Below are 24,393 nucleotides of genomic sequence, written 5' to 3'. Positions count from 1 at the left end.
GGGCAGCCTCCGAGGACCCTGCGGTCTTCTTCTTCTGTTTTTTTTTTTTTTTTTTTAAGATTTATTTATTTATTTGAAAGTCAGAGTTACACAGAGAGAGGAGAGGAGAAGAGAGGAGAGGAGAGAGAGAGAGAAAGAGAGAGAGGTCTTCTATCTGCTGGTTCACTCCCCAGATGGCCGCAACGGCTGGAGCTGTGCCGATCCGAAGCCAGGAGCCAGCAGCTTCCTCCGGGTCTCCCACGTGGGTGCAGGGGCCCAAGCACTTGGGCCATCTTCTACTGCTTTCCCAGGCCACAGCAGAGAGCTGGATCAGAAGTGGAGCAGCCGGGACTCGAACCGGCGCCCATATGGGATGCCGGCACTGCAGGCCAGGGCACTAAGCGGCTGCGCCACAGCGCCAGCCCCAAGGTCCTCTTCTTAATTCTTTTTTTTTTTTTTTGACAGGCAGAGTGGACAGTGAGAGAGACAGAGAGAAAGGTCTTCCTTTTGCCATTGGTTCACCCTCCAGTGGCCGCCGCAGCTGGCACGCTGCGGTCGGCGCACCACGCTGATCCAAAGCCAGCAGCCAGGTACTTCTCCTGGTCTCCCGTGGGGTGCAGGGCCCTCTACTGTCTTCCTGGGCCACAGCAGAGAGCTGGCCTGGAAGAGAGGCAACTGGGACAGAATCCGGCGCCCCTACCGGGACTAGAACCTGGTGTGCCGGCGCCGCAAGGCGGAGGATTAGCCTGTTAAGCCGCGGCGCTGGCCCTCTTCTTAATTCTAACAAATGACTGAGACAAGGCCAGAGAGCAAGGGGCAGTGGCTGCCCCCAGACGGGCGGAGGGCAGAGGGCACTGCCTTCTGTCTGTCGGCGGTGGGGTTCACAGAGGAGGGGAAGGTGACACTGGCCTGCTCGTGCTGTCACGTTCTCAGAGCAGCGGGCCAGACAGCAGCTCAAACTTGTGTCTTTCACGAACAGTTTCAGAGGCCCTTCCTCTGGTTCACCCGGGAGCCGGGTGCCGACGCTCCCTGCGTGGGGAGTGGTCAAGGTTCCTGCCACAGATGAAAGGGCTTCTCAGAGCGTGGCCTACAGACCTCCTGCACCGGAACCTGCTCCCTGTCACGACACAGGTTCAAGGCCCAAGCCCGCCTGCCAAGTCAGAACCTCAAATCAAAGTCTGCAGTGTCCAGGCAACAGGCCGAGTGTCCGGTGAGACGCCTGGCGGCCGGGCGGGAGGTGCCTCCCATCCCCCCCCACACAAGGTCCACGCGGGAGTCCACCTACCGCACAGTGGAGGGCGTCCCCACTGAGGGCTGCCCTGAGGGCTGCCCTGGTCCCAGCCGCCCTCCATGTCCCATCTCCCCGGTGCGCACTGCCACGCTGCCGGGTGGGACACCCAGGCCAACGTCCCAGGACGCTGGAGACCAAGTGCTTTGATCTGGCCACAGAGCCCGGGCAGGCTGGGGCTAAGTCAACCACCACGGCCAGGCCCTGTCATGCTGGGGACTTGACCTAGAAACTTCTCTGGGAGCCCCAGGACACGCAGGCCAGCCCTCGGGGGGCACCAGCTCAGCCTCATCAGCACACAAGGGGGCTTGTGCCCCTGGCCAGGTGGGGAGCAGGGCTCACCAGCACTGCTGCGCACTCACGGCCCTGCCTGAGAAACCCACCTGCAGCCTGTCACTGTGCTGCCTTCTGGTGACATTTATGTCTGGAAAAGCCAAGCAAAACACGCCCCGGCTCACTGAGTGTGCCTGCCCCCTTCTCCCTACCGTTCCTGAGCTACACATCAAACTCGCGGTGCCCGCGCCCGCCCGGTGCAAGTCCGGGAGTGCCGGTGGGGGCCCCGCCTGGGCCTGGGGCTGCTGTGGCCTTTTTCACTGGACGTGACGTCCTTGCTCTCTCACCGGGGCTCTTGGCGGTGCTGCCCAAGGCCACTTGGGAGCTCAGGTCCCGGCCCCTTCTCCCCGGAACCACGCTGCGTTCCCAGCCCGCCATCCTGCCAGCTTGGGCTCCAGGCTGGCTGAGCGGAGCGGAGCCGACCCTGCCACCTGCTGCTGTAACAGACCCCGAAAAGGAGCTCAGAGTGGCTCAGACACCAGCTGCACATTCCTCTGGTGCTGCCGCCCGACAGTGTGTCAAGGTGTTATCTGGCCGAGCACAGCTGATAGGGCCTTATGGAGAGATGTCACATGCCACCTCGATGAGGATTAACACAGAGAATTTGGGGTCAAGGGTTTCGGCCAGACCAGCTTCTATTTATAAAAAGGAGCCTCTGGGGGAACCGGAAGGCCAGGAGCAAACTGGCCCGGCCGGGGACTGGTGCACAGGACGGCCCGCCCAGGGCTGCACTGGATCTTGGCGTCTCCCGTCTCCCCTAAAACAGCGTTCTGTCATGAGGTTTTCTCATCAAACTGGGACCCGTCTCAAGGCGACCCTGTATACCAACTAACGAGGCCACGCAGGAGACTAGCTGGAGAGGCTGCGAGCCGCGTGGGGACGGTGCCCGCTTCCTGGCTGTCAGGCCTCAGGTGAGGAGGGCAGAGCAGGGCGACAGGCTCTTCAACTCCACAAGGACCAAAGGGGGTCCGTCCAAGGCCCCGTGGATGGTCGGTCCCTCCTCTCGTGGACTGCAGACGGCAGGTGACAGCCACCCACGGACACTGTGGCTCTAGTTCCAGTTCTTGGCTCTGCTGCAGCTGGTGCAAGGGGGCGCTCCCGTAACCCAGCACCGAACACGACCATCTGCCGCCCGCGGAAGCAGCACCTCTGGGACGGAGACTGAATCTGTACCTCACCAAGAAGTCCTGGGGGGGGGGGGGGGTGTCGCACGGGACCAGCAGACCCGCCTGCAGCACCGGGGAGGGGTCGCTGTGGCCCACCGCCCCAAACAAGCCGACAGAACCAGGGCTTTACCAGCCCTCACAGGCAAACCGGAATCACATGCCAGGCTTTCACTCCGCCAGTTCATCTGTGCTAGAAACGTTTTCCAGCACGCAGAGCTAGAACCCAGGGCGAGGACATCCGGTCTGTGAAGCCCTCTGGCCTGGCCCTGTCAAGGCAACTGCAGGCCGGGACTCGGAACTCATTAGATCTACAGCAGGCCAGTCTCCACGCCGGTCATTCCTACGGCCTGTGGACGATGTTACAAATATCCAAACGGCCCTTGGCAGAAAAAGGTTCCCCACCCTGCGCCTCCACCCTTTACAGCCCTCCCCTGCCAGTAGCTCAGGCCAAGCGTAGTCATGGTCTGGGGCTGAAAGGTAACAAATTCTCACTCAGACCCACTTTGATGTGAAGAGGTCCTTGTTTTGTTTGTCAGCAACTGTCTAGTATGAAAAATAGAATATCCCCAGGCCTGAAGAATACTGTACTACCGAGAAGTAAGTACTTCAGTAAACTAAATTAGGAGCGCTAGGCCAGGCTGGCGAACACCTGTCCAGTTCTTGCACCTTCTTGCTGGCGCCATCCTAACTCCTGGGTCTGCCCCAGGGCTGAGCAGACGGTGGGCTGGGCTGGCTTCCCACGTCCCTGTCCTACGTGGATACGGAGGCTGCCAGCCCTCTGCGCAGGGCAGAAGCAGCTGCAGGAATCTAGAGTGAAGACGTGGGTGGGGGCTGTGCCGGCACAGCTCAGTTGTAAGCCACGCTGCCACGCAGTGACCATACCGCCCGGCCCTACCACCACCTCGGAGATTCAAGTGACTCCTGTGACGTGTTTCCATGCCTCCACCCACGCACGGAGTGGACCCTCTGGCAAAGAGACATGTGCTGGACCCCAGTCAGAGCCTCACGGGGCAGCCCCGCCCCGCCAGCACCCCTCCTCCTCTCTGCACGGAGGGCTCTCCGTCCGTGTGAACGCAGGGCTGGGAGTCACGGCCAACGTCACCCTGACCACACGGCTTGCTGAGAGGCTGCGCTGTTTCTCAGCCAGAGAAACGGGCAAACTTCTCTCCTCGGTGTGATCTGAAAAAATCCAGACATTCTGTTTGGAAACAGCAACAGTTTAATGGCGGGGGCGGGGGTGGGGACCCAACACGAAACATAAAAAACAGGCGGTCTCCCAGCGTTGGTGTCTGCTGTCCCTGCAGGTGTGCGTGTTGCCACGCTTTCCCAGCCCGCTGCAGCGCCTCTCGGTGAAGAGCAGCCGAGAACGCGGGTGGCCACGGGAACCGAAAGGACGCCGACACCCACTTAGCTTCTCCAGCCACCAAAGCCCTGGACAGACCTGCAAGGAAGACCAGGAGAGAGGCGGCATCAGCTCCTGCTCCTGCACCCCGTCAGGCAGCTGCCACTGCTGAGGTCGGGACTCTGGGCGCCACGGCTGCCGAACTACCCGGAGACACAGAGTGAGGGTCAGAGCACAGGACCGGGGCGGGCCTGGTGCCGGTGGTCAGCAGGGAGCTGTGGAGACACCGACAAAAAACTAAGCAACGCAATGCTCCGCTCTCAGCCGTGGGCCCTGAGATGGTGAGGCCTGCTACCTCCTGCTTGTTCCTACAGAGACCAACGAGTCCACAGACCTAGACCTGCAGCCGAACACCTCCCGCCTCCAGGGCAAAGTTTTGAAACAGGAAAAACGGAAACAGCAATGCACAAACGCAGCACCAGTGAGCACGTCAGTACCTCTCACCCCACACACTCTGCCTTCCTCACTGAGGCTCTCAATCAAACTCACACGCAAAAACGCAGACGGATACTTACGAGTTAGAGGACCCAAAGCTGAATCCTGAAAGAGACGACAGTGGCGCAGTTAGGCACAGGTACACGTGAAAGCCGTGGTGCCCCTGGTCTTCCCTGTCTCCAGTGGGAAATCTTGCCCTTTCCCTCCCGGACAGGCACAGCCCCTCCATTCCAGTGCCCCTGCCAGGGGCTCAGCTCCACCCGGAAGCAGGGCAGCCTCCCCCGGTAAGAGCCTCCTCTTGGTTTTAAGGTCTCCTGCTCGGCCCCACCCCTGGCTGGCGGCAGAGGGTCTCTCACTAGGGGATCCTGTACCACACACATCCACTTCCGTAGAACAATGTGGGTGTGTCTCTTTCTTCCACCCACGTGTTCTCTTTTTTGTTAGGAGGGCCAGGGAGGCAAGGCCCAAGGGTTCCCGGGCTGGCTCTGCCGCTGCAGGCAGCCATCGGCACCACCGGGCAGAAGAGTAACGGTGTGGAGCTTCCGTGCCCTGACCCTGCAGCAAGGACCAAACAGAACACACACGCTCCGCTCTGGAGCCTGGAGACTTCCAGGAAGCCTCTGCGTCCTGTTACTTGGGTCTGCTGGTCTGGATTTAAAACCAAGGTCTAGTAAGACTGTTACTATTTGGAGTTCTCAAATTGTGAGAGAAAATCGAGTCAGTAATTTATTTGGTAAGAAACAGACAATGGTGTGAGTCTAATTAAAACCCAGAGAGAGGCTGGCACCGCGGCTCACTAGGCTAATCCTCCGCCTGTGGCGCCGGCACACCGGGTTCTAGTCCCGGTTGGGGCGCCGGATTCTGTCCCGGTCACTCCTCTTCCAGGCCAGCTCTCTGCTGTGGCCAGGGAGTGCAGTGGAGGATGGCCCAGGTGCTTGGGCCCTGCACCCCATGGGAGACCAGGAGAAGCGTCTGGCTCCTGACTTCGGATCAGCGCGGTGCGCCGGCCGCGGCGGCCATTGGAGGGTGAACCAACGGCAAAGGAAGACCTTTCTCTCTCTCTCTCTCTCTAACTCTGCCTGTCAAAAAAAACAAAACAAAACAAAAAAAAAAACAAAAAAAAAAAAACAAAGAGAACATGTTGTTTTTCAACCACTTTTAGTTTCTCAAATACTAAAACAAACAGTCGGGTGAAAACACCCATTTCTTCGGGGAGACGGCATTCATCGGAGGAAAGGCAGGAAGATCACTGTACCTGTGAGGGAAAAATGTGCGGCCCACCTACCTCCTGTGCCCGATCCAAAACCGGAGAATCCACCACTCTGGGTCCCGAAACCGGAAGTCTGTTGGGACAGGGATCCAAAGGTGGGAGCGTTCTGACTCGCGAGGGTCCCGAAGGATGTCGTGTTGCTGCTGCTCCCAAACCTGGGTTCCAGGGACAAACAGACCCTGGTTGGCGTGGCCTCTTGCTCACTGCCCCCCACAAGCCGCGGCCCATCAGCCCAAGCCTCAGGCCCCTGCCAACCAGGACTGGAGGTGACAGCATGGTGTGTGCTAGCAGCACGTCAGAAAAATCGGGCTACAGCCTCGAGGAAACCTCTATCTGGGCTTTGGGAAGAAAATCGACAGGAATGCAACACGAACTCCAGCCAGGCCAGTGCTGATTCGATGACCACCTGGCACCTCCGTCTCCCAATCCTCAATGTCAGCCTCTCACTTACTGGCGATCCCCTTCCCTCGTTCACCTGTCAGCTCCTCACGGGGTCAGGTGCCACTGACTCTTGGCGATGAGGCAAAGGGTCTTTCCCACAGACTGTCATTCTACTTCCTTTTTGTTTGCGTTTCCAACTCATTTAATTCAGAATTTTGTGTTTGTTTCCTGAATCAGTAAGTGCTACAAAAAACACTGGACAAACAGCTTCCATTCGGGGCATTCCCTGGGCAACCTCACTCGGGGGTTTGTTCTGATCTGGTCCAGCAAACGACGCTGAGTGACGTATCATCTAACCCTTGAACAGTTTACAGGGGTATCTGGCGAGCAGGGGAGAGCCTTGGGGGTCTTGGGGTAACTCGGTGAGGGAAACCGATCAGTGCTCTGAGATCCTGGGCACAAGTCCAGCCCCAAAAATGCTCCCCTTTCCTTCTTCTACTTCTAACAGTAAGACAGAGATGGCCAGGGCTGGGGCCGGGGCTGGGGCTGCAACAGGTCAAGCCACTGCTTGCAACGCTGACAGCTGTGTAAGCGGTGCTAGCGTGACTTACAGCTGCTCTGCTAATGCGCCTGAAGGCAGTGGAGGACGGTCCAAGTGTTTAGGCCTCTGCTACCCATGTGAGAAACCAGGATGGCACCTTCATGGCCAGATCTGGCCGTTGCGGCCTTTTGGGGGAGAAAGTCAGTGGATGGAAGATCTTTCTCTCTGCCTTTCAAAAATAAATCTTTTTTTTTTTAAAAGAAATATTTTATTCATTTGAAAGGCAGAGTTACAGAAAGAATGGGGGAGAGAGGGAGACAGAGAGGGAAAGAGGGAGGGAGGGAGGGAGGGAGGGAGGGGGAGAGAGAGAGAGAGAGCGAGCTTTCATCTGCTGGTTCACACCCCAAATGGCAGCAATAGCCAGGGCTGGCCAGACCAAAGTCAGGAGCTAGAAGCTTCCTCCAGGTCTCCCACGTAGGTCCATGTACCCAAGCGCTTGGGCCACTTTCCACTGCTTTCCCAGACCATTAGCAGGGAGCTGGATTAGAAGAGAAGCCAAGACTTATATTTTGGCCACGGACCCAATAGCCCTCATGACCTTTTTCTTTTTTTTTTAAATAGGTAGAGTTATAGACAGAGAGAAAGGCCCTCCTTCCGCTGGCTCACCCCTCAAATGGCTGCTACAACTGGCGCTGTGCTGATCCAAAGCCAGGAGCCAGGTGCCTCCCCCTGGTCTCCCATACGGGTGAGGGCCCAAGCACTTGGGCCATCCTCCACTACCCTCCCGGGCCACAGCAGAGAGCTGGACTGGAAGAGGAGCAACTGGGACTAGAACCCGGTGCCCATATGGGATGCCGATGCCGCAGGCCAAGGATTAACCAAGTGAGCCACGGCGCCGGCCCCAAGAAGCCAAGTCTTGAACCAGCAGTCACATGGAATGCTGGCACTGCAGCTGGCAGCTTGACCTGTTAGACCACAAAGCCAACCCCATCAAATATATAAATTAGGGGCTGGCGCTGTGGTGCAGCAGGTTAAAGCCCTGGTGTGCAGCGCTGGCCTGTTGGCCGGCATCCCATATGGGCACCGGTTCGTGTCTTGGCTGCTCCACTTCTGATCCAGTTCCCTGCTAATGTGCCTGAGAAAGCAGTGGAGGATGGCCCAAGTCCTTGAGCCTCTGTACCCACGTGGGAGACCCAGAAGAAGCTCCTGGCTTCAGATCAGCTCAGCTCCAGCTGTTGCGGCCATTTGGGGAGTGAACCAGGAGATGGAAGACCTCTGTCTGCACCTCTCTAACTGGGCCTGTCAGCAACAGTGTCATCCTCTCAGATGCTGGCCAGGGTCAGAGATGGGCTCAAGGCCAGGGGTCTGAAATGGGTAACAGCTCTGGTGGAGATTTAGTATCGGAGCTGGTGCTGTGAGCCTCGCTCTAGAGCAGTCAGTCAGGACGCACATGGCAGAGCCACTCCGGGAAGAATATGATACCTTCCTAACGGTAAAGGAAACAGCTGGTTTGAAATATACAAGTAAAACCTCAAGATTCCCAGTCAACCCGAATCTCCCACAGCTGTGCAGAGCTGGGTGCTGGGCCCTCACTGCAGAGCTCGGGTTGGTCAAGAGCTGCCATGAAGCCTGGGTCAGGCTGGCCTCTTCCAAGGAGCACGGGGTATGAATAACATCACTGTTTACTTCCACCGCCTGCACTGCCAGCATCCCATATGGGTGCCGGCTTGAGACCTGGCTGCTCCACTTCCAATCCAGCTCTCTGCTGTGGCCTGGGATAGCAGTGGAAGATGACCCAAGTGCTTGGGCCCCTGCACCCGCGTGGGAGACCCAGAGGAAGCTCCTGGCTCTGGATTAGCTCAGCTCTGGCTGTTGTGGTCATTTGGGAGTGAACAGTGGATAGAAGCCTTCTCTCTCTCTCTCTCTCTGCCTCTCCTTCTCTCTCTGTATAACTCTGACTTTCAAATAAATAAATCTTTAAAAAAAAAAAAAAAGACAACAAAAGATAAAGATGTTAGCTTCCGGCCAGCATCTCACGTTCCCTGCTATTCCCCAGAAAGCCCAGGTCTTCAGCTTTCCCTGTCTGAGCCCAGCACTGAGAGTCGGACGCCTACAGAATCTCAGGTGTGAATACCTGCGGAGGGGACACTGCAGTCATCACAGTTGTTTTACTGGCACTTGGCGGTGTGGCCAAAGCTATTTTTCTCTTGGGGTTTTGGTAATCAGACTGGAATTCTGGAGCCCTTAAAATAAAGTGAACCCCAAGGCAGCAAGCGCGGCGTTGAGGACTGGAGTGGTCGCTGTGACTCTCCACTCTCCACACGGAGGTCTCCTGTCAGTGTCCAGGCCCATGACTGTGCCTGACTGTGGGACGCAAGGCCCACACGGGGAGCCTCGAGTGGAGTGGGGACACGAGGTATCGCCTGGTCAAGGACGATGGGTCTAACATAGAAAACTCACGGGAAGAGAGCCTTCCTAACTGTGGAGTTACACAGAGAGACGGGAAGATTGATCTTTCATCCACTGGCCCACTCCCCAGACGGCTGCAACGACCGAGGCTGGGCCAGGCCTGAGCTAGGAGCCGGGAGCTCCATCTGGGTCTCCAGCGTGGGTGCAGGGCCTGAGCACCACAGGCTTTCCCAGGCCACAGCAGAGAGCTGGACTGCGAGAGGAGCAGCCGGGTCTTGAACTGGCGCCCATGTGGGATGGCAGCACTGCAGGCAGCAGCCTAACCTGCCGTGCCACAGCGCCAGCCCCTGAAAATACTTCTTCTGAACTGCAAACTTAAAAAGTGGTTAGGAAGGGGCCGGCGCTGTGGCGAAGCAGGTAAAGCCGCTGCCTACAGTGTAGGCATCCCATATGGGTGTGGGTTTGAGTCCCGGCTGCTCCACTTCCAATCCAGCTCTCTGCTGTGGCCTGGGGAAACAGAAGATGGCCCAAGTCCTTGGGCTCCTGACCCACTTGGGAAGACCCGGAGGAGGCTCCTGGTTCCTGGATTTGGATTGGCGTGGCTCCGGCTGTTGCGGCCAACTGGGGAGTGAACCAGTGGATGGAAGACCTCTCTCTCTCTCTTCTCTTTCTGTGTAACCCTTTCAAATAAATAAATAAATCTTAAAAAAAAAAAAAAAAAAAGGCTAGGAAAGGGGTGGGCTTTGGTGCAGTGGTTCGGATGCCACTGGGTGACCTGCATGCCATACTGCAGTGCCCGGGCTCAAGTCTCTGCTCTGCTTGACCCCAGCTTCCTGCTAACGAGCACCGCGGCAGACAGCAGGCGATGTCACTGACTTGGGTGTCCTGGAATGAGTTCTGGGCTCCGGGCTTCAGACTCACTCAGACCAGTTGTTGGGCATTTGGAAAGTGAACCTGAAGATGGAGTCTCTCTCTTTCAATAAATAAAGTAGTAGTAGGGGCCGGCGCTGGGGAGTAGTGGGTAGAGCCAGTGCCGACATTCCATAAGGGCACCAGTTCAAGTCCTGGCTGCTCTACTTCTGATCCAGCTCTCTGTTATGGCCTGGGAAACCAGTAGAAGATGGCCCTAGTCCTCGGGCCCCAGCACCCGCATGGGAGACCTGGAAGAAGCTCCAAGCTCCTGGCTTTGGATTGGCCCAGCTCTAGCCCTTGTGGCCACTTGGGGAGTGAACCAGTGGATGCAAGACCTGTCTCTCTCTCCCTGTCTCTCTGTAACTCTGCCTTTCAAATAAATAAATGAATATTTAATAGATTAATAAATAAGTAAAGATTTTAGTGCATGGTCAGGATGGTAAATTTTATATTATCTATCTTTTGCCACAATAAAAAAATCAGTTTTATTTACAAAAGCCTGAGCTTCCTTAAGCATGAACCCAGCACTTCTGTAAGACACAGACCTGTGGATGAATGGGGACTAGAGGACTTGCTGAGCCTGCTGCTTCCACACCTACGCTGCTCTTCGCCCCATGGATGCAGCTGGAGGTCCCTCCTGGCGTCACCCCCACGGCTGGGAGCCAAGGAGCAGAGGCCACCATTGGCCAGGAAGCCGTCAAGACAGAGCTCTTCCCTTCCTTCAGCCCCACTGAGAGGGCAGGGCCTCTGCTGGCCGGTCCGGTCCAGCGGCGGGCAACACAGCTGACAGCCTCCTACCCTCTTGCACACCCAACAGAACCTGGCCTCAAAGTAACGGGCCTTCCCCTAGAAGGGAACCGGAGTCCTCCAGTGTGCCGACTGGGAGAGGAGCCTTTGGCTCTCGGTCAGGAGTTGGGAGAAGATAAACTTGTTTCCTCAGAACGAAGTCCTGAGCCTGGTGGGTCCCCCTCGGGGCTCCCCAGGGGGCTTACCCGAATCCTCCCGCGCTGGCAGCTGCAGTACCCTCTCCGAACACTTTGCCTCCCGTCGAGCCCAGAGGGCTTGTAAAGGCTGGGGCTGAACCGAATGCTGGCACCCCTCCAAACCCAGGGGATCCCCCAAAAGTAGGAGGGCTGCCAAACACTGGAGCAGCACCGAAGCCACCTGAGCAAAACAGAGGCAAACAGAAATAGAAGAGAGAAGGAGACAGGAAGACACGGAGAAGTGAGAGAGCGAATCAAAAGAAGAAGGGAAAACAGGTTAGACATTCCAACACAAAGAACCACAGCGGACGGCATTACCCCACAGACCACACCGAAACACAAAGCCCAACCAAACCGCCCCCTTCACCTTCTAGCAGAGGAACCTGGGGTCCACTCAGGGAGAGCTCCCCCAGACTCTGAGCACACCACCATGGAGGACCCCGTGGGGGCTGTCGGGTCCTCTCCCACCCCCACCTGCTTGGGACTTCTCGATGAAAACCACCCTTAAAGCTCCCGTCCCTCCCCAGCTGCGGAAAGATGACAGATTTTATTACTTATCAGCATGTACAGGGAAGGGACCTGGCTTCAAGGAAACCCAAACTATAAGACTAGAGGCCCCAAAGCCCTTCTCTGGGACAACCTGTGAACTGGGTCACAGCGGGGACAGAGATGCCCACGTGGGCACCCAGCCAGGAACCTTTTATTTATTTACAGCCTGGTGGCCACACACGGCTTTCACCAGCATCCTTCCCTCTCAGCACGAAGAATCTGTAAAAACTGCTTTCCTTCCGCAGTCTGGTGCGGCTCCCCCTCCTTCGGAAGAAGGCTGCTGTGTGGCTCCAATACAGTCATCTGTCACCTGTGAGGACAGCCTGCGTCCACACTCCTTCCACAAGCTGCTGCTATTACTGCTCGATGGCCATGAGCTGGCCGGAGGCGGCGCGTACGCAGGTGACCACAGAAAAGGGGCAGGTCACGGACGTGGCGGGAAGACAGAACGTCTGCTCCGGGTTACTCCTGGTGCTCCATGACAGGGCTCCGAAATCTCCACGACACTGAGAACTCACCCTCGTAGAGCAGACACTCAGTGAGTGCAGGTGGAACTGAACGGGAGGAGTGCACTCGGGGACGACCTCCCCGGGGAGCAGGCACTTCTAAAATGAGCGGAGCACGCAAACGGAGTCACAGAGGCCAAGTAACACCCAAGGACACGAGAGCCAGAGGAGGCAGGGACATTATTCTCCCCTTTCAGGAGGTGACCCTGGTGTTAGAAGGATGAATCTGGTCTCATTATAAACATCACCACACCGTAAGCTTTTGCTACCCGAAAGACCACGTGTGAGGGACAAAGAGCTCCCGCTGAAGCCCTCAGTGAATGCTTCCTTTGTTAACCACATGCTCGTCTACCATGAACAGCTTTTGCTAACACTCACCTTGAGGTAAACACTCTGCATTTTAAAACCTTGAGTGAAATTCCAGCCATGATATTGGAGACTGTTGATTACAAATATAACAGACTGGAAAAAAAAAGTGCTAAAAAGCCCTCGCAGTTGAATAATTCACCACTGGCCACGGATCTAGTTACACTTTCTTCCTGGACACGCAGGGCTTCATCTAGTGCCTCTACTCGGTATTGTTCAGACTTCTTGGTGGAAGGTGAGTGAAAAACGAGAAGTCACAATGATACAGAAGGTAAACTGGACAGGGGACAGCAGGAGGCTAAACACACAAAGTGCCCTAAAACCATGCCCTGGGTCACAGCCAACTCAAACAGCAGAGAATGAACAGCCTGGGCTTACTTCTGGGGACAGGCAACTCACTCCTGCTGCTAGGAGGGGCTGGATTTTATCCGCTGCTGCCCTGCTGGTATTTCTCCTCCAGAAGAATCAGAAGTTGACCAAAGGCCGGCGCCGTGGCTCACTAGGCTAATCCTCCGCCTGAGGCACTGGCACCCTGGGTTCTAGTCCCAGTTGCTCCTCTTGCAGTCCAGCTCTCTGCTGTGGCCCGGGAAGGCAGTGGAGGATGGCCCAAGTGCTTGGGCCCTGCACCCCATGGGAGACCAGGAGGAAGCACTTGGCTCCTGGCTTTGGATCGGGTGTAGCACACTGGCCGTAGTGGCCATTTTGGGGGGTGAACCAAAGGAAGGAAGACCTTTCTCTCTGTCTCTCTCTAACTCTGCCTGCCAAAAAAAAAAAAAAAAAAAAAAAAGTTTACGAAAACCCACCAATCATAAACTTCCTGTTTTACTGAGGCCCACTGTGTGCCAGGTGTGATCCCAATTAGCCTGGGATCTTTATTGCACAGGGAGGGAAACCCAGCTCACGGCCTGGTCACTTGTCTAGTGCAGACAGCTGGCAGGCGGTGAAGCTGGGACTGGAACGAAATCCGTGACGGAAAGTCACCTCGCATCTCCTCGGGCACGCACCGCTGCCTCCGCGTCACCAACGCACGCTGGCAGCTCAGCCCACCTTCCTCCTCTCCTCAGCCACCTCCAGCAGATTACTCTCTAATACAATTTTACTGAGGGGAGCAACACTCTGGACATTTTTTCAAAGACCCATCTAAACCATCAACCTGAAATCCTTCTTAAATTAAGAGGGGATAATCCTAAGGCCCTGGCAATGGCACGGCCCGCACAGGAAGGCTACCGCCTCTATTTAAAGCAGGGCTGCCTGCTGCTCAGGGCTGGACAGCCAATGCCGGCTGTGCAGACAGCAAGCCTCCTGTGCTGCTTCGGCAGCAGGCTCACCATTCCCCACATCTGCAAGGCAGCTTTCTCAATCTAGGTGCCTCCTTGGGCAAACAGTGAGATGGGAGGATACATTTTCTGTACGACTGAAGAAAACGACAGGGTCAGATTCTCAAACCTACTGAGACATGATCCCACGATAAGGAACCCACAGAAGAAAAACAGAAGAGACAAAGTAAAGTCTTTGGACTTGTAAAAAATAAAATAACTAGACAACAGGTCTTGATGACTAATGGACTAGAGTTTCTCAGTTGAATCTTCACATTCGCCTCTGTAAGGAGGGCTGAAAGCTCTGAGACCCTTTCATTTCTAAACTGGTCACTGGATGTGTGGGGGGTGGTAAAATAAGGCTCTGATGCCCATTTCCAGTTGATCCCAGGGAGCGTACAACAGACGTGAAACCAAAGACCAAAGCACAAGTCGCAGTCTGAGGTGCAGCACGCGGTGCATTTGGACAGCACAGCACCCCAGGTTCTAACAGGTGAGCTCCCGGGTACACATCTGGGGCAGCCCCACCCCTACGTCAGAGCCACCTACGCATCTCATCATCAAGGAGGAGCCTATTCCTGGAAGTCAGCTTCCTTTCCAGGTATCCCCTACATACGAGGGGAAGTCACCTACCCATTCGCTCACCGAATGGGACTACTTTCTCAGCACACAGCTCTCCCAAACCACCTTCCTTAAAAGACACAGTCTTTGGTGCCTGCGATGTGATGCAGCGGGTTAAAGCCACAGCCTGCAGTGCCTGCGTCCCATGTGGGTTCTGGTTCACTTCCCATCCAGCTCACTGCTAACATGCCTGGGAAAGCAGTGGAAGATGGGCCACGTCCTTGGGCTCCTACACCCACATGGGAGACCCAGAGGAAGCTCCTGGCTTCAGCCTGGCCTAGCTCTGGTCAGCGCAGCCACTGGGGGAGTGAATCAGCACATAGAGATCTCTCTGTGTCTCTTCTCCAACTCTGCCTTTCAAATAAGTAAACCTTTTGTTGTTGTTTTACAGACACGGTCCTTTTCACACAGTCTTCCATTAAGAAAGGCAGGCGTATGGACCCTTGGACCCTCTGTAGGTCTCAGAGACAGACAGGGTAGAGAGGCAACCGGCAGATATGAAGTGTATGTTTTATATCTAAACACATATTGCTCTTCAAAATTTTTAATTATATATGAGTAAGATTTAAGTGTAAAATGGCCCACAGTTTCCAAATGTGCTCCTATCTTTAAAAGTAGTGCCGGGGGTGGGCATTTGGCGTAGTATTCAGGATGTCCCACAGCTCCACACTGGAGTATCCGGGTTTCAGTCCTGCCACCTGAGTGGGAGACCTGGATTGAGTTCCTGGCTTCTGCTGGGCGCAGCAGCTCTGGCCTGGTCCGGGCCACTGAGGGCTTTCTGGATGTGAATAGGCAGTGGGAGCTCGCTCTCTCTCTCTCTGCTGGGATAAAAACTAGCATTGGTCATGTTCTTTCTTCTTGGCTACAGGAGTATTTTCCAAATGTGGAAACTTACTGGACTGTATGTTTATGCTATTGTGGATATCATATGTGTGCATGTACGTGTATATGAAAAAACATTCTGCTATACATTAGTTGACAATAAAAAGAAAAAAATGATCCGGGAAAGAAGGAAAAACACTGCAGACACGATAGCAAACCATCTGCTTGGCCATCACAGGCAACGGGTGCCCAAACTAATGTGCAAGTCAGGTGCTTTCCTGCTCAGAGTTTAGTGTCGTTTTCTTCCACGTTCTCGGACCTTGGCGGTCTACAACTGTTCAGTATTCACAATGCAGTCTGTGCTTTCCCCATGTAGAGACCTCCCAGTGCTATGAATGCAGAAGCTCAAAATGTAAGACTGCACGGGCAGGAACGGTAGTGTCACCCACACTCCAGTTCTAGTCCCTGCAGATGAGCACTCCACCGAGAGCCGCCTCCTTCCAGATGTCTCACGTAAGCACACATTCACCATAATGAACATGTATGAGAATACCTGTTTTATTCGGTGTAGAAAACCCAAAGCCTTGGGATGCTACACTGCCTCCTCCCGAGCTGAAGGTGCCAGCAGGCTTCTGCTCGCCAAAGGATGAGCTTGCAAATCCTCCAAACGTCTTGGCCCCACTGTTTCCAAACAGGTTAGAGGTATCTGCAGAGAGGAAGAACACGTGTGGGGAGTGTCGAGGGAGAGGAATGTCCGGATTTATGCTCAGAACAGACAAGGAAGGAGCCTCTGTTGGGTGTCTGGGGAGACAGTTGACAAAGCAGCCCAGGGCCCGGGCTCTCACCCTGGCAAGTCTGTCAGCATTTTGGCACCAGGCTCATGACTTGTTGGCATGATTCTATAGGCACACAACAGCCAGGAGAGGCTTCTTGGTGGAAACTCATCCCGTGCTCCCCAAGCACTGGGTCCACCCAGCACCGAAGAAGTGAGGGCGCAGCTTCAGAAGGGACTGCCTGCTTCTGAAAAATGAGCTGGCTTCACCATAAATGATCGGCTTTGACACAGACATCAAATTTTGTCAAACTACGGAGATTAAGGTAGAACGAATCCAAACCAGGCACAATGGGTTCTAGCACTTCCTGCTTTCACAGTCAAGTTAGGCACAACTGCTGTCACCTGCGCTGCTCAGAGAATGGCAGGCCAAACAAAAACATGCAGTTTCTTGCAAGATGCTCCAAGTGGTTGGGCCCTGCCACCCGGGTGGGAGACTCAGAGGAAGCTCCTGGCTCCAGGCTGGCCCAGCCCTGGCTGCTGCAGCCATCTGCAGAGTGAACCAGCGGATGGAAGATCTCTGTGTTTCCCTCTCTCTCTGTAACTCTGATTTTCAAATAAATAAATCTTTAAAACACAAAAAATCATGCTGCTCCTATCTCTGATCTGATGGGAGCTGGAGACATTCTGAAGAAGGTCAAGAGGCCAGCAAGACTTCCAGTCTGTTTTCCTCTTTCTAAGAGGTTTAATTAAGCCCTTGACCTTTTAGATGCTTATCTAGTAGGTCACTCCCTCCCTCAACTATGTACTGAATCTGCTTCAAGAATTGAAGGAAAAAAGGAAACGGACTAGCAGAAACCAAGATGAGTAAGAAGATTTTTCCCCTCTTTGTCTGTTATAAGAAATGCAAACCTGGCAGGAAACATATATAACCAAAGCCAGACACACAGAAGCAATTGCTCAGATAATACAAATATCTGGATTTTCCCCCTTCACTTTGGAGTGGGGGAAGGGAAGGGATAACTGACATTTCCCCACCGTGACTGGAAGGGTGATTTATTAGAACTGATTTGAACCCACAGCGAGGTAGAGAAGCTATCCTGAACGGGGCGGATGTCCAAAGACACAGGTCTAAACAGGAAGTGAAATGTGTGCTGTGTGGGAGACGGAGACTGGACCACGCCACCAAGAAGTACAAATGCTGGTGTCTGCGCAACACCACTCTCTCCCAAGCCACTTGGCACACACGCAGAAGGTGAAGGCAGAGGGAGGGAGGGCAGCCCCAGGGCGCTGTCAAAGTCGAGCTGCCTGTCAAGTCCCCATGCCTCTCATCTTTCTCTGCGGCCAATCCCACCCGACAGGAGATTAACTTCTAGGGGCAATCATCTCCATCTACAATCCATGAAGCGCGCGTGGCCTCGTTTCAGGGACGTGGCTACCTCAAATTGCTAGGTACCAGCAGCACATCAGCAGAGCACACCATCATAATCACTGCCCTGTAAAATCCCAGCTGACCTCTCAGCCTGGCCAAGCACCCAGATGGCCCGTCTGTCGGGACTGACAGCTGTGAACAAAGCGCTTTCAGTAGCGCAGGCCGGTTTATCACCTGCTGGAGCCTACGACAGGCTCTCCTGGGCAGTCGGGGGTCACACGGGACTCCTCGGAGAGCACCTGCAGTGCTGGGGCACAGGGAGGCTCCGCAGGCCCTCCTTCACCTGGTGTTGCAGGAACCGAGGGCTGCGATTTTCTGACTTTCTTAGTGCTTCCAAAGCAAAATTCCAAACAGTAAAACAAATTCAAGTTGAGGGTTAGAGGTTGGATCTCGGAGCAATCGCATGAAATGAGAAGTAAAATGATTTTATTGGGGTGATACTGGGAGACCAATTCCTCAGAGTCCAAGACCACTCAGGAGTCTCTGGCGCAGAATAAAGCACAAAGCCTGCAGGCAGACGGGGTCAGGCTGCCCAACAGCCGTGTGACCTGGGCAAGGACTTACCCCCTCTACCCGCCTCCTCACACAGAACACGGGGCAGCAGTTCTGACTACGCAAGGCTGCTGGGAGGCTGACACGAACCTGGAGCACCCAGCGCAGACAGGAGACTCAGAGAAGATGGCTTTCCTGGGGCAGGTGTCGTGGTGCAGCCAAGCCAAGCCACCACCTGCAATACCGGGCGTCCCATACGGGCACTCCACTTCTGATCCAGTTCACGGCTAATGGCCTGAGGAAGCAGTGGAGAAGGGCCCAAATAATCGGGTCCCTGAATCCCTATGGGAGACCTGAAAGAAGCTCCTGGCTCTGGCCCAGCCCAGCCCCAACTGTTGCAGTTATGCGGGGAGTGAACCAGTGGATGGGAGATCTCTCTCTGTCTCTCCCGCTCTTTCTCTGTAACTCTACCTTTCACATAAATAAAAAATCTTTAAAACTAAAAAGAAAAGATTACTTCCCTTTTCTGCACCTTCAACTCTTCCTTCTATCTCACTCACACTCAAAGAAATACTCAAAGCAGGTCAGCAGTAGGAAATGAAACTTTCTTCGTTTTGCAGACTCCTCGCACTCCACCAATAAAGTTGTCCTCACTGCCACGTGCAGGCTCACGAAGGGCTCTGCACGTTGAGAACCGTGCCTTTTACCCCAGGTGCTCCGAAACGAACCGGCACAAACTGCCGCCTGCTCCCCCTGCTCTGCCTGCAGCACAGCTCTCGGTTCTCTCCTCACGGATCCGAAGCGGCAGTCTCCAGCTTAGGAAGACGAGCTAAGAGGGCCCCTGAGCTGAGGGCAAGGTTTCGGGGCAGAGACCCTTCCTCACTGTGCACAAACCAGCCAGCGGACGACGTGCACGAGGGATGGCAAGTACTGACCAAAGCGGCGTCTTCTCTGGGCTTCCCCCGGCACAACCAAGCTCTTCTGTGGTCTTTCGGTTGGCAAAAGCACCTGAGACCAGGGTCTGACGTAAACTCAGTGTCGGCAGTCACAGGCAGCAGGGCCATTCCCTGCAGTCTAAAGTCACTACACAAGAAGTTAACACACACTCAGAAGGGGAGGCTATCCAAGACGCTCCGGGTCCAGGGGACAATCACGGCTTTCAGACCCTGGGATGGAAAGAACGTGCTAGGCCGACCCCATAGTGTCCTGCGGACAAGACTGAAGGAGGCAGCAGGTCCTTCTGGGTGAAGCTCATGGACATGCTGAGTCTTAAATGACCCCAGGGGCTCGCAGTTTATTTTTGGTAGAGTCTCTGAGAGAAGCAGCCCTGCCAAGCTTTGAGCCTCTGGATACAGAACATGCCAACTCGGAGCAGTCGTGTTCCTGGCTTGTCTTTCTTGCACATTGCCACAGTTCTCATGACTACTCAAGGCTAAGCAGGGCAGCTGCAGGACTAGGCAGCCTGTGGCATAAATGTCACAACAGGAACTGCGGGTTGGCTCGATCTGCGCCCAGAAAGCCACAAGGGAGAGTGTTCCAGGCCCTGCAGAAGGAGCACAGGGGTCACCAGGCAGGCGCCCACCCACTGCCAGGCTGGGGAGGCTATCCCAGCGGCAACACGCTGGCCCAGAGCTTGGGGAACACAACCTGAGTCCTGGCTGTGCACTTGGCAGCTCTGTAATCTCTAAAGCCCACAGGCCCGCCTGGGACACCTTCCTCCTCAGCAGACAGTGTGGCCGCCACTAGAAGTTGTGACCAAGGAGGAGCCCACGTGCACTGAGCATCTGGCACAAAGCAGGTGATCAGTAAGTTCCCTTCCGCTTCCTGTTCTGAGAGCAATGGAATCCCAGGGCCGTGGGCCGTCTGGAGGGAGAGGTCCCCGTGGGCCTCGCCGGCTCTTAGGTGCAGTGCACAGACCGATAGCTACACACCCAACCCCACGCAAAGAGCAGGTCCAGCCGGACAGTGGGCCTCCATGCGCCACTGGCACTGAAGCAGGGCGAGGTGAGGGGTGTGTGCTGAAGGCTGGAAAGCAGACACACTGGCTGAAAGGGGAACCGAGATACAGCCAGCAAGGTGAGCTGGGGCCATGTCACGGGGAGCCTGGAATGCCAGGAGAAAGCAGGTCTGGACTTGATCTATAGTCAGTGGGAAGTACCAAGGGGCTTTGAGTAGGGTTAATGGCAAAAAATAAAAATAAAAAAAGGTTTTAAGATTTGGGATGAATTTGAAGACAGCAGAGCACACTGGAGGCAGGAGGGGAGTCAAGGACTACACGGCGGCCCAGGTGGCTGGGGAACACACCCCACAATAGCAGAGAAAAGCAAAGAAGCAGAGAAGGACTTTCTGAGGGAGGAAGTACCGAGGAGCCAGTGCACACGGGCCAGGTGAGACGCGACGGGCAGGCACCAAATGCTGCCGCCAGCGCTGCTGGTGCTGTGCTGAGGACAACGCCCTTTCCCAGGTGGCTCCCAGCTCCTCCCCCTCGTACCCTACACTTGTTCTCAGGCTTCCAGAGGCGCCTCCCCCCTGCATCATCAAATCTTGCATTTTTGTTTTTAAAGATGTTGTCTTTACTCCTTCAAATTCACTCAACTGCCTTTGAGCCTAAATGTAAAACTGCTGGTTTATAACCAACAGACAGCACTTAGGAAGAACAGATCAGCAGGTGTCTGGTATCAAGGACAGTGAGGTGAGAGGCGGGTGTCTGGTGCAGGGGACTTAGATGTCACTGGGACACTCACATCCACGTTAGAGAGCCTGAGCGCCAGTCCCCGCTTTGCTCCAGATTCCAGCTTCCTGCTAACGTGCACCTGGGAGGCAACAGGTGACTGAGCAAGTGGTTGGGGCCTGCCACCCACCTAGGAGACTCAGATCCAGTTTCTGGCTGCCAGCTTGGGCCCCGCCCCAGTTGTTGCAGACATCTGCAGAGTGAGTTAGCAGATGGAAGCTCTCTTTCTCCTTGTTTTTCAAATGAACAAAATATTAGCATAAATAAAAACGGAAAAGACAGTAGCTACAGTCTACTTTGAATCAGAATGAAGAATGTTGTGCCAAGGGCTGCCTAGTGCCAAGCTGGGTGTGGAGTCCTGGTCTGCAGTGTTTTCCACTTCTGGGGCGTGAATACTCTACCACAGCCTACGTCAGGCTACACACACGTGGCGCTCAGGCAAGATGCGCAAACCAGCTCCAGGCAACTAAGAGAAGACCGTTCACTGATGGTTACGAACCAGAGGATTAGAGATGAATCAGGGGAAAAGGAGAAAAAAAAAAAAAAAGACTTATTGATGTGAAAGGCAGAGCTACAGGGCGAGGGAGACACGGAGATCTTCCCTCCACTGGTTCACTCTCCAATGGCTGCAACAGCCAGGGCTGGGCCACCTGGCAGCCAGGAGCCAGGAGCTTCATCCTAGCCTCTCACAGGGTGGCAGGACACCTGCTGCTTTCCCAGACGCACTGGCCGGGAGCTGGATCGGAAGTGGAGCAGCCGGGTCTTGAACTGGTGCCCATATGGGATGCTGGTGCTTCAGGCCAGGGTGTTAACCTACTGGGCCACAGCGCCGGCCCCGGAAAATGAATTTTTACAGGTATATCATACAACTAAGTTTTAACAAATTGGTTAGGAATAAAACCTCACGAGTAATAATTTACCTCCAAGATAAGCCTGAATTTCTAACTAGCATGTTACATGTTTGTATAATTTAGCTGAGGGGCTGGCGCTGTGGCATAGCGGGTAAAGCTGCTGCCTACAGTGCTGCTATCCCATATGGCTGCCGGTTCGAGTCCTGGCCGCTCCACTTCCAATCTAGCTCCCTGCTATGGCCTGGGAAAGCAGTGGAAGATGGCCCAAGCCTTTGGTACCCTGCACCCGCGTGGGAGACCTGGAAGAAGCTCCTGGCTCCTGGCTTCAGATCGGTGCAGCTCGGGCCACTGCAGCCAATTGGGGAGTGAAACAGTGGATGGAAGACCTCTCTCTCTCTTCCTCTCCTTCTCTCTGTGTAACTCTGACTTTCAAATAAATAAATAAGTCTTTAAAGAAATATAATTTAGCTGAGTTCTAGATGTGCCACGTTTTGGCTTTGTGACTTAACAGAGAGAACCACCTGACGACTGTGAGCTGTCTCCTCACTGGCAAAAGGAGCAACAGAGAAGGACCACGTTTTCAAATACGCCCACACGGCCAGTGCCATGGTTCTGCGGCCAGACTGCCGGCCACTGCCCATGTGCATCTCAGGGCTCCTGACCCGTGCTGCAGGGTGAACCTGCTATCTCTTACTGGGATTCCGCTTGAAAAGTCACCTGCAACAACAGTTTTGAAAGCTATTAGACTTGATCTCTAAGACCCCTTCACTCTAGGACTCTACATCTCTGGTGGCAGTCAGAAAGCCGAGTGACAGCCATTTCTGATTATGCAATTGCACGAGCTGAGTAGGGTTGTACCCCTGACAAGCTTATATCTGACTGGACTGGACAAGGCCGTCAAAATAATCTAGAAGAGCAAATCAAGGTAAGAAGTTTTGCTTTTAACTACACGGCCCTTAATATTAAGGAGACGTCTGTCACGATGAGAGGCAAGCTTGCGACCCATTAAGATCTTACACCACTTGACTGATGAGAGAAGCTTCAACTGAACACAGAACAAAGATGCTACGGTGAAGATGACAGGTTCCCAACTTCCAATCTCGGCCCTTATTAACGGCAGGAGATGTGTGTGTGTGTACATATACTGAAATAAACAAATCCCTTTCATTTCCACTCATGATCAGACAGATCAACAAAAAAATTAGGTGGAGAACAAAGCTAGCAGAAACAGCTTCAGATGAAAATAAAACAAAACTGAAGAGATAGGACATAGTAAAGGCTTCAACTTTTGGTTGGCATTTTCTATAGTGGCTGAATTTTAAAGCAAATGCAAAGAGTACTGTCCAGATGAAAGTCTGTGTTCTCCTCTGAGCACACCCAGCTTATACTGCAGTGGCTCACGTGTGCTTGTCCGCTTGCATTCAAGTCAAGTCGCAGCTAAGGACCAGCGACTGGGGCCCTGGGAGAGAACAGGGGAGTCGCCTGACACACAGATGCTCTCCCTGCAGCCCTGCTGTCCACGATTCTACAGGACATCTCACTAAACACCAGAAAAGGCAAAGCCGGAAGCAGACTCCACTGCTTGGGGCAGGTACCTGAACGGGCCTTCTCGGCCTTTGTTCCTTTTTGTATCTGTCCCTGCAGCTTTCGTAACACCAGGCGGATGACAGCGGCACTAGGGGCTGAGACGCTGGGGAAACTCTTCTCCACTTACTTGGGGCGGCTGTGGATCCGAAGCCCCCGCTGGCTGAGCTGAATGGGTTTTTGTTGGCTGCATCCTGGCTGGGTTTCCCTCCAAGGCCACTGAAGAAACCTCCCCCTCTTCCAGTGTTTCCAGACCCAAATACGCCACCACTGGAAGAGGATGACTGCTGAAAAACAAAAGGGGCAGGAAGCAAGATAGGATGAGAGGTCACGGTGAACAGCAGGCCACATCCGCAGGCAGGAGGCGCTCACAGCCGCTATGTAGGGAAAAAGCAAACAAAACCAAACCAAAACCCCTCTGATTTGTTCTGGTGTGGACACTCTAACCACAAAAGCAGCTGGACTCTGGGCAGGGACTTATTTCTCATCCAGGGTTCTCTGAAAATGAGATCTGTGGTAGGGGGGAACTTTTGATGTTTATCTGCCTCGCTGCCTATAGTCTCTGGCATAATGTCAGCGGCAAGAAAATCAACCCCACAAGAGATCCACCAAATGACAGAAGTTTGAAACATTTGGAGGCTAGTGCGAGCACCATGAATTCTGATTCTTCTAGTGTTTGGCTGAACTCACCAGCAACTGATGATGCGCGATTCACAGGGTCTTTTCTACCAGCTCACCCATTTTTATTTCACAGTGACTTTCCCAGTGCTGCAGAAGTAAGCTCAAGTTAGCCCCATTGTTGAACTGATGACCAAAGCTGGATTCTGTCCAGGTCTGCACGTCTCAGGCGCGGAGGATGCTGCTAACTTAGGGACACTCGCTGATTCCAAGCTGCGCGAGGCAGAGGACACTTGTGGTCCCTGTTTGGGAACTGATCTTTCAGACGACCAGTGCGTGGTCTACAGACCACTCCTATTAGTGCATGTGACGCTTCCCTGGCTGATAACCTAGAAGAAGGTGGTTACTGAACACGGGTCACCGGGAGCCTGCTGTGGTGCCACCTGTGACACCAGTACCCCAGAGACCCGTCTGCTGCACTTCTGATTCAGCTCCCTAAAATGCACTTGGGAAAGAAGTGGAAGATGGCTCAAGTACTTGAACTCCTGCCATCCCTGTGGGGGACCTGGATGGAATTCCTGGCTTTGGTCTGGCCCAGCCCCTACTGATGGGCCATCTGGGGAGTGAACCAGAG

At 54.5% G+C, this 24,393-nt stretch overlaps 1 protein-coding gene across 9 annotated transcripts in view; it reads right to left on the bottom strand.

Annotated features, from left to right (window-relative positions):
• Positions 1-3,967: 3,967 nt before the first annotated feature.
• Positions 3,968-24,393, bottom strand: part of NUP214 (nucleoporin 214) — a 108,047-nt gene continuing 87,621 nt past the window's right edge. For 7 of the 9 annotated variants that reach the window (XM_008249052.4, XM_008249053.4, XM_008249055.4 and 4 more), the window contains 6 exons: positions 23,272-23,428; positions 15,833-15,985; positions 11,109-11,280; positions 5,889-6,028; positions 4,684-4,708; positions 3,968-4,207 (listed from right to left, as the gene is read on the bottom strand). In XM_008249052.4, the coding sequence (XP_008247274.1) occupies positions 4,174-4,207; positions 4,684-4,708; positions 5,889-6,028; positions 11,109-11,280; positions 15,833-15,985; positions 23,272-23,428 (681 nt within the window). In that variant the 3' untranslated portion in view covers positions 3,968-4,173. The remainder of the gene's footprint in view (positions 4,208-4,683; positions 4,709-5,888; positions 6,029-11,108; positions 11,281-15,832; positions 15,986-23,271; positions 23,429-24,393) is intronic. The other 2 variants (XM_008249054.4, XM_070058141.1) reach the window with 1 other exon arrangement.

This window comes from Oryctolagus cuniculus, chromosome 1, assembly GCF_964237555.1.
Source record: "Oryctolagus cuniculus chromosome 1, mOryCun1.1, whole genome shotgun sequence".
Lineage (NCBI taxonomy): Eukaryota > Metazoa > Chordata > Mammalia > Lagomorpha > Leporidae > Oryctolagus > Oryctolagus cuniculus.
The sequence above is the reverse complement of the archived record's forward strand: the minus strand, read 5'-3'. Positions and strand labels throughout refer to the sequence as shown.